The 17,932-nt window shown below is 37.7% G+C and overlaps 1 protein-coding gene across 3 annotated transcripts; it reads right to left on the bottom strand.

The window, feature by feature from the left end:
- Positions 1 to 4,289: 4,289 nt before the first annotated feature.
- LOC108992464 (flowering time control protein FPA-like) lies at positions 4,290 to 17,335 on the bottom strand. 3 transcript variants are annotated; one of them, XM_018967028.2, is made up of 6 exons: positions 16,901 to 17,335; positions 12,913 to 13,158; positions 12,342 to 12,428; positions 11,084 to 12,075; positions 9,133 to 10,496; positions 4,290 to 4,579 (listed from the first exon to the last, which is right to left on the bottom strand). In XM_018967028.2, the coding sequence occupies exons 1-5, from the start codon at positions 17,186 to 17,188 to the stop codon at positions 9,134 to 9,136; spliced, it is 2,976 nt and encodes a 991-aa protein (XP_018822573.2). In that variant the 5' UTR covers positions 17,189 to 17,335; the 3' UTR covers positions 4,290 to 4,579; position 9,133. The 3 variants fall into 3 exon arrangements, with proteins under 3 accessions (XP_018822573.2, XP_018822572.2, XP_018822575.2); XM_018967027.2 differs by lacking the exon at positions 4,290 to 4,579 and having other exon boundaries at positions 7,443 to 10,496; XM_018967030.2 differs by lacking the exons at positions 4,290 to 4,579; positions 12,913 to 13,158 and having other exon boundaries at positions 7,443 to 10,496; positions 16,901 to 17,334.
- Between the last annotated feature and the right edge of the window lie 597 nt (positions 17,336 to 17,932).

The following is a 17,932-nucleotide window of genomic DNA, read 5'->3' as shown; positions in this document are numbered from 1 at the left end:
GATGACACGGAAGGGCTCAGAAGGTAGCAGGTGTCGTACCCAAGGCCTATGCTCCATCAGACGGCACAACAGAAGCACGTTTGGGTAGAAGGAATACATACCTACAAGCCATATAATCTGACCTCAGAAGTGTGGCCTAACGCCACTTGGGAGACTCTCATAAGGGGAAAGCCTATGGGTTTGGTCCCAAGTCAAGTCATAGAGAGTGCACGCCTTGTCCTATCAGTCACTCGGTCTCTACCATTTTTTTAAGTCCAGAGAACAAATGGATGGCTGAGATTGAATGTCTCTCATTTAAGCAAGAGAGAGATAAGAGGAAATGTCAAGTTCCATAAGGAATGTAACTTGCAGTCCCATCATATAAAAGACAATGGACAATAGTAAGCATCCTACTTTAGGGATTGCAAATGACTTTAAAACTTTTATTTCTTTCTATATAAAAACTTCAGAAACATCGGTAGCTCAGAGTCTTCGTCAATTTAAGGATCATCACTTCAGTGTGACTACTGTATTTAGAATACCATCCAGGTAAGTGCTCTCATACGACTAGGGGTGATTCCCGCATGGTGCGAGGCAAGGTGGACCCTTCCCACCCCATCCCACACCATACGGAGGCAAGCTTTTCCACCCCGCACTGGTGCCTTGGGGGGGTGGGAGGGGTTCAAACACCTCATCTGCCCAAGCTAATACTACCCATGTCCCATTCGGTCTAAAAGTTATTTCTGGGTCCAAGAATATTTTCTAGACCCAAATTATAACATAACTTAAATTGTAAATTAAAATTTATAAATACAAAAAAAAAAAAAAAAATTTAAAACTAATAAAATAGATTTTAAACTCATTAGAGTTGTTGTATTTTGGATTGCCTTGACCTCCTAGGCCAATTGGCCTTTATATAGGAGGTCAAGGCAATACAATAGTCATACTTAAGCAATATGAGACTCACTAAGCTTTCTCCTTGCTGGGCGGAGTTGCCCACTCGCCCAGGCAAAGGCGGGGCAGACTGGGACGGGGTAGCGGGGTGTGGGTCCCCACTGCCCACTCCTACATATGACCATACTAGAAATGTAGGGTAAATGCTTATGGGTATGTTCAAGATTTGCATATTCTACTTCTTGTCCCATTCTCTCATGAAAGTGCATACTTTTCTCACTATATTTATTGATTATTTTGATAAGGTGATTTAAAGATGATGTGATTTAAAGTGATGTGATTTTAATGTGCTCTGTACTCATGTGATTTAAAGCGGGATGGGGCATTTCCTTATTGGCTTGACATGATATTGTGGGTAGAGAGAGTCCTCGCGTTGATCAGGTGGAGTGCCCTTTGTTATGTTTTGGAAGAGGTGTTCCACTTATTAACTAGGTAAAGAGATTCCCCATGTCGACAAGTGGAGTGATTCTTCGTTGGTTTTGGTGAATGTGTTGAATCCAAAGTTTTAAGTTTCATATAATTATATATCGCTATATGGATTTTAATGATAACAAATAAATTCAAGCATAAAGGTGTCTCGAACTCAAGTTGTGTACACAATGGAGCCAAACACATCAACGAATCATGCATGAGCAAGAAAGAGAATAAGTTTACAAATAAAACTCTTGAAGTAATGTTGTTTCTTAAAAATTTCGAAATTGGATTAAGACTCAAAATTAATCTTTTCTCATAAAGCATCAAATTGCATTTTCTACATGTGCATGATATATTTGAAAATTATAAGTTTGAAATTTGAATTTTTAAAAAATGATTAATTGTCATCTTTCACATGTGCATGACATGATTAAAAGTTTGAATTTTGAAAATTTGAAAATTGATTGATTGTCATCTTTCACATGTACATGCTTGGTTTGAAAATTTTGAAAAGTGATTGATATTTTTTTTTACATATGCAAAAGGTAGATGATTTTATTTGAAAATTTTGAAAAGTGATTGATATTTTTTTTTACATATGCAAAAGGTAGATGATTTTATTTGAAAATTTTGAAAAGTAAATAGTGCTCCTTTTTTCATATACGAAAAGTAGAACATTTGGTTTGAAAATTTTGAAAGTGAAGGATGTTGGCTTTGACAATTGCAAAAAGAAGAAACTTTTATTTGAAATTTTTGAAAAGTGAGTGGTGCTCCTTTTTGATATGTGAATCCTTTTAAATTTGAAAAGAAAGTCTCATATGCTTATAAATAACTCAATTGAGATCTTCAAATTTACAACAAAGTATATACACATCAATTGCAAGTTTTATGACATTCATTCAAAACTTTTAATCTCTCTTTTCTACATATTGAGCCTTAATCCTTGTTCATTTTGAGAGAGATATACTTTGCGCTATATTGTTTTCAATTCACTCATTGATGAGTGTTCTATATAATCTACCCACTATCAGCTCCTGTATTAGTAAAAGGGTATGTATAACCCTTGTGCGTGTAGAAGATGTTCTACACAGGGAGTAGTCACCTTAGCAACACGTTGCTTGTCCCACTGCCTCATTGTTGCCAACATTTTGCGTACGTGAAGGGATTCCTACCCTCGTTTCGGCATAGTCCTCACACTTTGACTAGAAAATAACATGGTTAATTAACTAGATCAATGACAAATCGTGTTAAATTGACTCAAAACTCATTAAAGTCAACATAATCTATTATATGGTTTCATACACGTTTTGAATTTGTGAATCGTGTAAAAATTTATGAACCCAAATGGATTGTTAGAATCTAAAGATCTTCAACCATTTTATGGTACATGCTTTTATTCATCGCTTATTAATAATCATCCCTTATGACACTTTCCTTCACCATATTATAACAAGAATAAAATGCAAATTCCAAAGGCATTTTCTACATATGATTGTCCTTCTTGCACTATTTAAACAACTCAATCTGCTAACAAAAAAGAAAAATTATGTAGTCTATTTCAACTACAAGATACTCGAGTGGTAAGGGGCCAAAACGTAAGATCTTCCAATGAGTAACTTTCAACTCAAAACTAGTCGGGAAAAAAATAATATAAGAGAAAACCTGCAGACTGGTCGGACTGATTATTTGGAGATAACAGCCCACCAATCAGGTGGTGACACGTAGGCAATTATATGGATGAATTGCTGAGCTGAATAGCATCAGATTCTTTCTGGTTTGCATCCCCATTTCCCTCCCGAAATCTCTAAACATTTAGCAACCCCCCTCTCCCAGAACATTTACTAGTTAAAAATCTCACCCTCACCCATTGAAATCAATCATCTCTCAACAGTCATGCAAGACGCTATTGGAATTCCTGCTAGCTTCTCTTCCAGCCAGAAAATATAAGATGAACACATGGCTGTAACCAGGTCAGGTTAGAGTGTTTTTATGTCCATATATCGTACAAAGATTGCGGATCAATGCTGCTTAATCACAATTACATGGTGCAAAAACTTGTTACTCCATGGCCTCTCGGTTTCAGTGCAGGGTTAGGACGGAGAAAACCAGTATACCTGCAAAGTTGAGTTGAAGCCATGGTATTTCTGGAGAAAACAAGGTTCAAAATGCTTTATAGTTGAAAGTAAAGTTGTTGATGTCTTCTGGGACCACCATGTCTGGTATTAAAAAATATTGACGTCCCTACATTCCCATCTCCTCTTGAATTTCACAATTTTCAAAGTCAAATAAGATCGAATAGAGAGGAAACATTTCCAAGCCTTCAAAAGTGAAGCGATTACTCGAGAGAACTGGAAAAAAAAAAATAAATAAAGATTCTCAAGCCTTCAATCAAATCTCTCGGAATGAAGCCAAGCTAGGGATAGTCAAACCAAATATTTTGCAGAGTCAATCGGTTCAACCTTTTGAAGCTGCCGATGTGTATCTCTCGAAGCAATCTAGCCATATTTGAGAACAAAAGGCATGGCAGAGAAGCCATGCATAAGAGATCTGCAAGAAAAAACATGAAGGAATCGAGGAGGGGTAGGCGCAACAACCGTTAATGATGGACATAAATGGGGGAGAAACAGCTACGTGGGGATGATGAAAATTAGTGGGTGCCGATTGTGTCAGCGATGGACCTGGTTTGTTGCGACGATGGTTTGGGTTTCTTGAGGTGGCGGTGGTCTAGGTTTCGAATAAAAAGAAGGAAGGCACTCGTTTCTTACTGATAATGTGATTTAATCGGATGAAATCATATTTATTGCATCTAATGTAAAACTTCATACGTGACATATTGTGATTGGAGACTGTTAAACGCCCAACATCAGCTGGACCGACCCAAAGAGGAACTCATAATATAAAGGAGCCACAAGTTTAAGAGAGAGGGAGAGGGAGAGAGAGAGAAATAAAATGTAAACCGGTTAATCAAATAGACAGACTAGATAGTGAAACAAATAGAATACAAATGGAAAAAGATAAGAAAGAAAAAACGAGAGAGAGAGAGATGGGGGCGGCGCCCATATACTGTTTGTTGTAAATTATAGTGTTACCCGTCTTTATAACAATTATATGGCTTAGTTTGAGACGACCAACACCAACCTCTCACAGTAGGAGTCGAGTAGGTATTTTGAGTTTACAAAACATGATAGGTCCATTTTCCGGAAACGAAAAAGCCCAAGCCCTGCAAAATCACCTACACATATTTGAAGGAGAATCTGTTAAGGAAGCAAAGAAAAAGTTGCTGCGTTTGATATCACAAGCAACGACTCATTCTTATTTCTTACTCTCAAGCAATGAAATAATCTATTTTAAGCAATCAACCCCTAAACCTCCTAATTTTCTTCTCTCTTTTAATAAGTAACCGTAGACCACGTGTTGAGCTCCACTAGAAGAAGACGATCTCTTCGACGCTTTGTTCATCGTTGGAGTTAGATAACTGGATATTTGTCCTCCCCAACCTCTTTTGCCCAAAGGACCCCCAAAATAAATAAAGAAATAAAAAACCCTCCCAACCCTCCTCCTCCTCCCTTTCTTTATCTTTTATGTCAGCCTTCTACACATTTTTCTAAATTTACTTTCCGTTTTTCATCCGAATCCCATCTTTGCTCCATTTTTATTGGAAGCAATGCATCCGCCCTATTGCCAGCCACTCCCCACCTATGCTAGCTAGATGTTGTACCATTGCTCTCAACGTCCACTAGGGATATAACCGGTCCGGTTTTAGATAAATTTTGAGACTGAAGTTTATACACTGATTTTACATTTTTAAGAACTGATATCGCACCAGTTAGCCTTCTAAACCGATACTTCCGATTTTACCGGTTCTGATCCGATTCAATTCGATCTTCTGGTTTTAGTATTAGTATTACTAATGTATTTATCGAAAAGAATATGTTGAGAATTTATTAGGCCATAAAATGTAATTAATATATATACTTTATATTTAAAACTTATGATCAAACAAATGTTCATGCTTAAGATTTAAATTTTATGTTATAAATTATAATATAACATTATTTCATATATAATTATATATAATATAAAAAATATTATATATAATATTAAAGATAATTAAAAAAAATATATATATACGAACTGGTCTAGTATGGTGCCAGAAAACCTAAAATAGAGGAACAGGTCCCGAACCGAACCAACCAGGCATGGCCGGACCGAGCCAGTTCTCTAGTTTATTTTTACAGCCCTAACGTCCACTGATCTACCATCCCTTGCCATCGAAACAACGTGTTTGATTGATAAGTGGTTGTCGACACCACAAGCTTGCGTTAAGTCCACATGCCAACCATCCGATAATGTTTTGGTGTCTTCCTCTACTTTCTCTTACGAGAGGCTATTCTTTATCCTCTCTTTTGTTTTTTTCTTCTTTGTTAATGTCGGGAAAACTCTCCAAAGGCCCTTCAGACCTATCTCTGCAAAATAAACCTTAGTCCCATGCACCGCACCCTTAAAAATTTTCCTACACAAAACTGATTAAATCACCGACTTTTTCACTAGGAGGTGTGGCTCCAAAAGATTGTTTATACCCATGAGATGTTAAACCTTAGACTTTGAAGGGAGTGATACCCCAAGAACAAGACTTTCACCACTTAAACCAACCCTTTGGGATTTTTATCCTCTCTCTTGTTGGGAACAAACAACTATTCTTGCTTCCAAATAGAAGGATCTGCTAGATGATAAGGAAGGGAAAAGCTATACGTGATTAACACAATTGATCCCACTACTAGGCCTGCCACTCACCCTACATGGGCCGGCAGCCAGGCATCTGCTTGGAGGAAACACTACAAAGTCTCTGTATGAAGCAATCTTGATTTAAAAAAGAAATGCTAAGCCATCCATGGACTTTATGCAACGAGACTTAGTTATCATTTAGATAGTGAGATAAGATAAGATAATTTTAGATAAATTGAATAAAATATTATTTTTTAATATTATTATTATTTTGAGATTAAAAAAAATTAAATTATTTATTATATTTTATATGAAAATTTAAAAAAATCATAATAATGAGATGAATTAAGATCACTTTTCAATCCAGATAGGACCTAGTCCATCATAAAGAAACACCCACAAAGTCTGTTTGATTCCACATCACATACTCATCACGATTAATTTAGCTGCCTGCTTTTTCCTTTTTCTAAATTTTTTTAAAGAAAACTAAAACTATAAGTTGCCAAATAAGCAATAGATATTTGAAGCTACCTGCATCATCACTAACTTCTTTATACCATAATTTTTTATTTTTTTATTTTTTATACCATTATTTTTTTTAATCTTTTATTTTCTTGGGGGAGAGGAGGTTGGGGGCATGTCACAGCATTATTACAACATACACTTGCAACTCTTTTACAATCCAATTCACAATCAATCAATAAACAAACATGCCAACTTATTAAAAATAAATTTTAATTTTACAACATTATTCATTTAATATATAGTTATAATAAAATTGTAAGAAAGTTGTAGGTCAATCATTTTCCCACGGTTAATAAAGCATTTTTGCGGACATAGATTTTCAGAAAACTAAAAACCTGGAAATTGCCCAGAAACGAAATGCTTCACTTATCAGCGGGGGGGATGATTGACTGCATAACGAAATCTGAATTCTGAAAGCACGTTTTTCGTAAGTTATCCACAGTACCTTATGCAACTCAGTCGGTTATATACCATGCATGAGTTTATGCAGTAGTTTCGTAATAACAGTACTTGAAGCTATTTTGTATACAAGGAACCGATTCTCTTCCTTTAATTATTTTTATTTTTTTTTACAACATTTTAAAACCAAGAGGATACCTAAATTGGAGGGTTGAGGTTTAAGAAGTAATATGACGGTATCAAGGGAGCACCTTATATTAGCATATGCATATATCAGATTGATTGATATCTTGTGTAATCTTTATGTTCACTCTTTTCTGTCTTTGCCCGAACACTTACCCGTCAGTACAAGTTTTCTTAACCTTGTATCGCCTCTCTTAAAGGGTGAAACATGGATCCTGGATCACGTGACACTCATCCATGATTCTATAGGCAGCCCCAGATCATAGTTTCTTAAGGTGGTGGTGAACATCCGTCACTTTGTATTTACAGACATAAATTTAATTTTACAAATCTCATAGTAGTCTTCAAAATTAAGTTAAAAACAAACTCCTTCAAACTAACTTCTGTTACATTTGACTCTCACAATTTAACTAGTTTTAAGAGATGATCACCATAATGTTAGACTAAATAATTATTAACAGATGCATCACAAAAACGCAGCTCCATATGTCACCCAAAAGCCATGAATTCTAGGCATAAGCTAATAGACACGCAAATGCAATTGCAGAAACTGAATGTTGATAAACTAGACCAAATAACGGTGATATGACATCTTATACATAAGGGAACTAAAACCATCAGATAAGAGGAATCATCAACAAGCATGATAGGGAGCAAGGTATCATAGTACTGAATCAGTTAGACAACCACTCTACACAATGCAGTAGTCTCTTAAAAAACACACACTCGAGTAGTAAAAGCATACTGAGAAAAATAAAAAAAGCACACTGACCAAACACAAAAACACACATTTCTGGTAAAGACAATAATAAATTCTATGCCTAGCCAAAGAAAAAGCAGTCAACACACAAGTTTCAAATAGAAATTCATTTAAATATCAATAATAAACTTAATACCATGTCAAACCAGGAAACAAACAATCCAGTAAAGCCTTCTGGGATTAGTCAAGACTTTGTTCTGGACACCCCGTGCCAATCAAAAAAAGATTGGGGGGCAGCAGCATTAGGGAAGATTTTAACTATTGATAATATCTAAAAAAGAGGCACGTCATAATGATGTGTTGTACATACAAGAAGTGGGGAAACTGCTTATCATCTTTTGTTGCACTGTGGGCTAGAGCTTTATGGGCTTTAGTTTTTAATCTTTTGGCATATAGTGTGTCATGCCACAACCGACAGTAGAGTTGTTGGCTTGTTGAAGATATCCAAATGTAGGTCAATGCTGTGTAGAAGTTTGGCAAATGGTTCCTTCATGCTTAACGTGGTGTATTTAGAACTAAAGCTATGATAGAAACTTCAAAAATTGTATGAGGATGGTGGTAGAACTAAGAATCATAATACTAGAAACTCCAAATATTCTGGTTGGATGTCGAATCATGATAGTCCTAGCTTTTCCATTTTATAATTTATTTTATCATTTTACTTATTTTCCCTATTTGGGTGCTTTCTCCTGTACACTTCCAGTGTGCTTGGGTTGCGCCCCTTGCACTTTAATAAAATTGCATTAGTTGCCCAAAACAACCACTTACTGCTTAAAAAACTAACATCTCCTTACTATATAGTCACTCTCTCATTCTAACCATATTATCTGGTATAACTTCAAAAGGAACCACAAAAAGCCAGTCTTTCCCATGTGTATCACATTTTCAATGTTTTGACTATCATAGAATTGAAAACTAGTAATCTCTCCATCTAAATTTTGTACCCGGTTTCTAGAACCAAAATAAAGCATATCATTTATAATTCAGTTTCGCTAGCAAAGTTGTTTGAAACTTTTGATATAAAACTATCAACGAATAATAAAAATGACCCTGAACATTTATCATAAGAAAACAAAAAGGGAATCTAAATAACGACTAAAGTTAGCCAACAAACCACCTACAAACTGGAGAAGAGAGGTTTGTTCAAGAAAGGGATTCATCAGTTGAATTTTACTCATGTGAGGAGGGATTACCTCATTGTTGATTTCCAGACCCTCGTCCTGCCTGAGTGGTCGCTTGCTGCTGCTGCTGAATCTGTTGAAGGAGGCTAGCAGCAAATTGTAGCGTTGACTGGTAGCGCTGATTCTTATCAACCTCAACATCTTGCGTGCCCTGGGAAGTGCCAAAGAGTGCAGACTGAAGCTGCTGCACCTGACCAGGAAGCTCTGAGCTCACTTTTTCAGCTGCTACTGTTCCTGGATGGGAATGAAGAGAACCATGAGCCTGACCAGGTGATGTCAAAGGACCATTAGCCTGCTGAAAAGCTGGTGAACTATACATTCCAGAAGCTTGCATTCCATGAACCATGCCATAGCCTCTCTGACCACTAGGAGGAATTTCAAGCTGATACGGCTGACTCACTTGGGAAGAGGCAGCAGCCTGTCCATTTTGGTTCAGAGGCCGAGACAAAATTGCACCCTGCCGTGGCAAGCTGATAGAAGAGTCCTGAATTTGGGCACTGCCAAGTACCAATGGGGCACTATGGCCTGGAGTGATTGAGACAGATGGGTAAGGCTGATACTGGGCTGGGTTTTGTATTGGAGGATTAAACTGACTCCTCAACTGTTGCAATGAATGACCCACATAGTCAGATGTTTGATGATCTTGTTTCCAGTCTTGGGATGGTGTCTCTTTATCGGATGCAACTTGAGGTGGAACTGAAGGTCTGACAGAGTATGAGCCTAATTCGGGCTTTGCACTTTCTAAAACAGAAGACTGTGTGTTTGGAGGTAGCAAGGAAGCTAGAGTAGCAATAAGTTCAGGGGTTAATGTTACTCCAGGTTGGGACACTGCAGGTGCATTGCTAGTAGTGTAATCTTGGGGTACTGACTGCATCGCAGGCGACTCACTTGTAACTGGGAAAACTGATTTAGGAGGAAGCTTAGAGTCCTCATGCAAAACCCTACTATAATCCATTGGCAAAACTTGTTCCTCCCTAGAAGAGAGTACACCATACTCGGCACGAGGAGGAATCTGCTGTCTGTCCATATAATGAGAAGAAGGAATGGGAAGATATGATTGTTGCAGTATTGATGTGCCACTAGGAGCTTGTTGTGGAAACTTGAGAACCAAACCATATAGACGTTCAGGGCCCACCACTTTCAAAACATTAGTTAAGAAGTCTGATGGAGGTACCAAAAATAAGGTGGTCCCATCATCAAACTTGGCAACACCAGCACGGTTTTTGGCACCTAGGTAGCGAAGAAATTCAGTGTACGAAGCAAAATCATCTTCACTGTCTGGCAAGAAGAAAACAATATCAAACCCATTGGCATCAGCATAATGCTTCGTGAGCATATCCAATCCTGTCCTGGCCGAGCAATTAACTACTTCAGGACTGCAAAAAAGAAAATTCCCACACAAATAAGATCTACTGGAACATAATCAGATCAGACATTCGAAATCATTATGGTAAAAGCAGTTTGCATCAAGTGAAAAAGAAACCTATATACGTCAAAGCAGACAAAAAGGGGACTAAGAAACTTCTTGTACATTACAGATAGAACACTATCAATTACTAATCTATATGCAAGAGCAGCACGTTACATAGATAAAATTTCTATAAAAAACTTCATTTAAAAGTTGCAGCCAATTTAATGTGATCTATAAAGTTAAGGGAAATGCTTCCACTCCAATTTATTATATCTTCCAAAAGAACTTATAACATACTACAATATAGATTGGACGGAATAATGTAAAAAAATAACAAAAAATAAAAAAATAGTTCCATATTAATTTAACCAAAGCAACTCTTTTTTTTTTTTTAATTTCTTGGGTAATATCTTAATGTGCATTATCAATACTTAGGGGTATGCTAGTGTGAGAGATTGAATAAGAAGAAATCAGAACAATATTCTAAACAATGGCATAAATGATAAAAACAAAAAAGAGAAAAAACCCAAGAGAAGGGAGAATTATACTCACAGCTCAGTTTCTATTCCTTTTCCTATGGGAACACAACGTGCCTGACAAACAGGTGTTCCCCCCTTAGCGATAATCCCACGCCATATGTAATCATTATCAACCTGACCCTGACCAGGTCCTCCAGCCATGACTCTACTACCAACAGGACTGAGGCGGCTCTTCCCTTGAACATTTCTGAAATGATTAGAAGCATCTCCATCAATTACCAGACCAGACCCATAAGATTGATCCAACCCCAACCCACGATCATCAATCCTTCTCAAAGGAAAAGAAACATCGTCAACAGGCAAAGCATCATCCATCCTTGACCTTTTAGAATCCCTCTGAAATTGATTTATGTCTAATACATCCCAAGCACCAGATGTGGATCTTGCGGATGGTCTAATACCTGGTGCAGGAGAAGGGAGCATCCCAGGTGCAGGGGATGGCCTTTTCCAGTTTGAACCCATCATATTCTTCAAATCACCATCCTGAAAATTCGGATGTGTGGCCAAATCATCAAATTCTGAGCCTGAAAACGGAGGTTCAAGACTACCTTGACGACCAAAAGGCCTCATTGGCATAGTTTGCAATGGTCCAGGAAAATTATTTGATACTACAGGACGATTATGACCAAGCATATCCATCTGTGCAGGTAGAAATGGAGGTTCATTAACAAACATTTCTGGCCTTTGCCCTTTGGTTGTAGGATAAAATCCAGGGTAATCTTTGCCAGGTGCCAGCCCACTGCTTGAAAACATAATGGTTATTCGAGGATCATTAAAAAGCCGACCTTGCAACCCCTCCTTGGCACGCCGGGCTTCGTCCACACTCCTAAACTCCACAAAGGAGTAGTGCCTTGAAGGAAAACTCTTAATTCTTTCTATTTCACCAAACAAAATCATGGCATTATGGAGCATTTGTTCGTCAATCTGAACAGAGGGTGGGTAACCTACCCACAAGACATTACTGGGTTGACCATCTCCTCTTCGGCCTACAGAAGACTGAGGATGCTGCAGTGTGATAATACAAATTTAGAAAAGTATAGTCCACTTGAAATGGTAAGTATAGCAGAATGCTGCCATTTTTAATTTTTTAAGCATAGTAGTATCTGCTATCTAGGTACCTCCCACGAATCCACCAATCAGATCCGACTTAACAAGTGGATATGTCCACCACTAAGTTGTTATTCCTTGGAGATATGTGGCCTCAGAGACATAATCAATACAGAAAGTTATACAAAATTTAGTACATCAGGGTACGCAGCTTGAAAACTCACCAGTTGTCTTTTATGGCCTAAATGGGAATCCACAGATACCATGCTTCTGCCCTGAAACAGCCCATCTCTGGAGTCAGGCCACTGTTCCTGTTGATCAAAACATAGTAAGCTCATTTTAGAATGACAAGAAAAGAAAAATGAAAAAGTAATTTACATTTCATAGTTATCTACAGCATTTACGAAAGCAAGTTTTTCCTGGAATCCAAAGATAGGTGTGTGGGGTACACATGAAGGAGGTTACGCAATCCTTTTCCCTTTTCTTTCATTCTTAGCAGATGATATTAGGTAATCAATCCAGACCTGACTCTTTACCATCTAGCTTACATCCAGAAACAAATTTGACTCAGTATGAAGTGCATACTTTTTCTATCCACAATTTGATACCAACTTGCTTCCAGAGTAAGGATGACAATCTGGCTCAAATAATTAGTGAGAATAAACTTCATGTAAGCACCAAGCAACTATTTTCAAGTCCTGTGCCAGCTTGAAATCATTCACACGATGGTAGCGGTCATGAAGAATCTTGTAACCTCTACCATATCACAAATAAAGTTCTGAACAAGAGACTTACTCTTCTTGAGGGCTGCGATCGAAGGAAATCCACGCGTATCTGGTCACTACCTAAACGCTTCCCATTCATATTTCTCATGGCTTGGGATGCATCTTCCAATCTAAGGTATTCAACAAATGCAGTATTACGGTCTCTGAGGAACTTAAAATCCTCAATTTTACCAAACTTAAGAAACTCTTCTTCCAATTCTTCCTTTGAGACGGTTGGGCTAATTCCACCCACCCATAGTTGCTTGCAAGGTTTTGCCTAAGAAAGCAAGAAGCATCATAAAATTGCATGTTTCAATAGCTAAAATCCAGTATTTTTGAAACTTATGAAAATAGAATATGTTACCTGCAGACAAAACATCAACTTGGTGTTGAAAGAAAATCATGTTTACTTGAGTTGGAGAGAGAAAAAAGCTAACTATTTTACTAATCTGTGAGCTACTAACAAAATGTTTCAATCAGCCTCTGCTGCCAATGTGCACATCTTTAAGAAGTTAAAGATGCATATGCCATCAAGTCAAGCATCGAGACCGATGAGGTGTATACAAAATTAATGACTACTTTCACCGGCTAGGATGTAGCCTTGTGGTCAACGGATGGGCCTTGAACTAGCTGTAGACTTAAGAAAATTTGGGTTCGATTCCACATTTGAAGTTCCCCTAAATTACAACAGTTCTAATGGGTGGGACCGTGTATCCAGGGTTTACTACCCAAGGGCAAATCCAATGGTGCTACCTTGGTGAGGTTCTACGTCATCAAAAAAATATGAATAAGATTGCCCAACAAAAAAACTAGAGCTTTGTTTATGATTAATTATTTTTTCACACACAAACTACGACATCATTGTTGCAACTTGGGTTCAGTGCAACTCAAACTCTTCCTTGAAGTTTCAATGTCAGTCAAACGCCTAAAAAAAGGCTGTTAACTTTCAAGCGATTGCATATAAAGTGACAAAAAAACCCTTATTACAAAAACTAAGTCTTTCAATGAAAAAGAATAACTTTGCATAAAGGGTATTTTACTCTTCATATAGAAACTCTCATAAAACTTAAGGGTGGTTTTTACAGGGGGTAACTAACATTCAAACTTTAAATAAGGGTTCGAGTTAACCTAAGTCAAAATTTAAAAAGGTAAGTGACAATGGGATGACACTCCGGGGAGAGAAGATATAACTATCCCCTTTTTAAGGGAGGGGTGTTCATAATACTTGCAAGAGTAAAATCACTTCTAAAGAATTAAATGAACTAGCTACATAGACATGTCAACACAAAAAAACCTCAGAACAACATAAACCCTCATCATTTGTGTTGTGGTATAAGGGAAACTTGGAAACTAAATTAGTGCAATATGATAATAATTCATTTGCAGATACTCCTAAACATGAGGTGAAAAGAAAAAAGTTATAACCATTGCAACAAAGAAGGAAATTGGGTGAAAGATTAAGAAAGAAGAAGCAACTACAGGGGCCTAAAAGCTGTGGAAAGCAAGAAAAAAAAATGTTCTGTTATACATACGACAAGATGTACAATATCAAATGAGATTAGAAACTATTGTCACATAGAGGATGGGAAAACTGAGCGATGTCAATACAAGCAATGAGTTTTTTTTCTTGATTTTTGAAGATTCATATGCAGAATTGAGTTCCCTAAAGATGGTTAACACTATCCACTGGATGTAAGTCAAAAGGAAGCAAGTCTGTGAATGATAGCTAGAATCTGAGTACTTTAGGATACGAGACTCAAGAGTTTCTGGTGGTGCCAAATGAGCCATTGGGGGGATTGTATAATTTGTATCCATCGAGCATGGGACAATATGTCTAAGTGCAATAAGCATCTAAAACTAAATAAATAAACAAATGGGAATTTTCCTTTTCTCATGAGAAACGTGAACCAAAAGAATAAAATAAAATAAGAGAACTGACTATTCCCTTGCGAATGAAACTCCTATTGTTCTCCTTGGGTTTTGTTTTGTTTTGTTTTTTTTATAAACATCCCTGATCCCATTGCATATTCTAAAGAGGTACGATGAAAGTAAGCACATGTTGGTGATCTCTTGTTGATGGTAATTTGCAGGTGTCTTACAATCATCAAAGATGGCTATCATCCGTAAATGTAGATTAGATACAACCTTCCTCGGGCCCGAGTTTAGAGGTGCAGCTCTAATTGAGACTCTGGTTAGGCAAGTTTCTTGAAGATACTTATAAAACTTGTTTTTAGACAATTCTTCAACGAATTATAGTGCTCCAGTGGCCATTATTTCACGTTGAGATAACATTTGTAAGCATGATCCCAATCTATGACGTGTCTTTTGTAGAAAGGATATCGTATTCCTAATTTAAAAATTCTAACCCTTGCACTAAGGTTAAATCTCATTAACGGTTTTTTTGTTTATTGGAAGAACATATAGCTCTTTGCCAAACTCTTTTCTTATTTCTCCTCTTCTTTTTGCTAGACAACTTACCCTTTCTCCAACTCTTTGGAAGATCATGTTTTGTTGCAATGGCAATAATTTTTATAGAAGTCAAATTTACATGGTTCTTTTCTATATAAGGAAACTTATCCAGATAAATCAATAGAAATATAAAGAAACTTTATCAAAACTGGATTTGAAGCGTGAGGTTGGCACAAGATACTTTAGCCATAATTCATAATAAAATGCACAGCTTATAACCCAAGGTTCACGAACAAGCCCAGAAGTTTATTTTTTGTTTTATTTTATTCTTATTAAACTAATTGAATTGTTCTACTTATCATCCATACACCACATACTTGTTATAGAAAAAATGAAAACAAAAATTAAAATAAATGTGGTGTGTAGAGATGATAAGTATAATTATTCCTATTTTAAAGGTTTATGCGTATCTCCGTCGGTTTGTTTCGTTTCATCATTGGTTCCACAGCCGGCTGGGGTACCACAATTGACTTCTACATTTTATTTAGTTGGAATCAATGACATTTTCCACAAATTCAGAGATGAAAACTGAAAAGAAATTTAACAGCAAGACATTTAAGTTCGGTTTCCAACCCCTAACATACTGTTTGGTAGTCATAAACACTAGACACAACTTTTTGTTCTACTAATTAGTGAATTTCCTCAAGAGAACGATCTGCCTCGGTTTGATCCCGACATCCTCACCTTAAGTGCTGCTCCAGCTCAACTTTGCATCATCAGAGCAAAATATCATTTTCAGAATCTAAATTGGGGATGAAACTTGGTCACCAGCCTACCTAACTCCTTAAACGTTGTACATCAGTAGATGCTAATCTAAGGTGTCAGCATGTCCGCCTTGAAGCAGCAAATTTTGGGTCGTGCCTTGAAGCAGCAACGCAAGCGTCAAAATTCACATGAACGCTTGGTACCGTTATGCTCGATTCTTTGTACGCTGTCACGGGGATTTGTGAAACCTACAGTTGTATCAACTGATACAACAAGAAGGACGTATGTTTATTTCCCTGTTCATCGCGAGATTGTGAGAAGCATACGCCACACTCATTGACGTCATTACATAAACCTTTGCTTGTTCCTAGAAATTGATTTCAATAACTCGAAACTGTATTGGTTCTTTGGTTTGAGACGCGTAAAACTCAAAGTTGGCTGCCTCCAAGAATGTGCAAATCGGTTAAACTATTTTTTCTTTGCTCAAAACTAAATCACGGTTTATTTCGTATCCTTTTCAAAACAGGATTGGAGTTTTAATCCCTCTAGTCTCTAGATCTTAGTGACAATTGCACGTAAAATGCAGTTATTACGGTAATTGAATCTGGTCTGTCTACAGTTTCAATTAAACCTAACTCCCAATATACCCAAGTATCATACCCAGAAAAGGAAATAAAAATGTTCTTTTATGGATCTGAGAAGGAATCAAGGATTGAAAGCTGAACGCATAAAACTGCACAAAATTGCAATTTCAGAGTAATTAAGTTACACAAAATCACAAATCCATAGATGGAAAAACAGCAAAATCCAAATAAATCTAAGGAGACGCAGAGATCAGAACAAACCGGGCGAGCAAACTCGATCTTGACCCGGTTCCCTCGCAGCTCCGCACCTTGTAAAGCGTCCTTCGCGGCCTTGGCGTCCTCGACGAGCTTGAAAAAGACGAAGGCGTAGCTACGCGACGAGTAGGTGGTGACGCTGTCGAGCGCCCCGTACTGGGCGAAGAGCTCCATGAGATCAGAGTCGGTCACGTCGCTCGCCAGGTTCCCCACCCACAAATTGTTCGATGGCGTATCGGACTCATCGGAGTCGGAGATCCTGCCCAGCCTGTTCGATTTGATCGGAGGTGGCATTGCGACGGAAAACCGTCGAGAGAAAATCAGGCTTCGGTGGAGAGAGAGAAAAAGACGGAGGACTGCCAGAAATGGAGAGAGGAGACTGGATGGGGTAATGAATGTTGATGAAACGAAGTACTAAAACTTGGAGAAATGATACTTATAGGAAAGAAAAAAAAATTACGAGTTATTTTTTAGGGAAGATAAAGAGATAGGGTTTCTGGCGCGGTTCGAATACGCGCGGTCCTTGTTTCGGCAGCCTAGGACTTATTTGTACGGAGTTCTAAAAAGTTTTTCTTACTAGCCGGCCCTAGTTTTTTTTAGAGAGAGAGAGAGATCGTTATCTCTAAAATCCCATCATCTCTCCTTGTGGAGAAGCTCCTCCCTCCCTCGTCTCTTATTTCTCTTATCTTTCGTTTTTTCATTTTTTTTTTTGAATTTTTTTTAAAGCTAAGTATGGAAGAAAGATGATTTGCTGCTCTCCGGTGTTCGGCAACCACCACGTATCTCACCATAGGCTTCCCAAGGTGCTGATCTTTCAAATGGACAAGGAGTTTCGTCGAACAAAACGAGAGCGCGTGTACTCCACATGCCACCACTGAGAGTGCCCTTCTGCCGCCACGCACGACCTTTCTATGTGTAGAACCACTGGCTACTCTAGACCTGACCGTTCGCCATACCCCAGGGTGGCATGTGGCTCTCACGTGCCATCACAGTCGCTGTTTGTGTTGTCTTTTTTCTCTAAGGTTGAAAATGCAGATC

Source organism: Juglans regia, chromosome 12 (assembly GCF_001411555.2).
Source record: "Juglans regia cultivar Chandler chromosome 12, Walnut 2.0, whole genome shotgun sequence".
In the NCBI taxonomy this organism is placed as follows: domain Eukaryota; kingdom Viridiplantae; phylum Streptophyta; class Magnoliopsida; order Fagales; family Juglandaceae; genus Juglans; species Juglans regia.
Note: the sequence above shows the minus strand (reverse complement) of the source record. Positions and strands in the feature narration are given on the sequence as shown.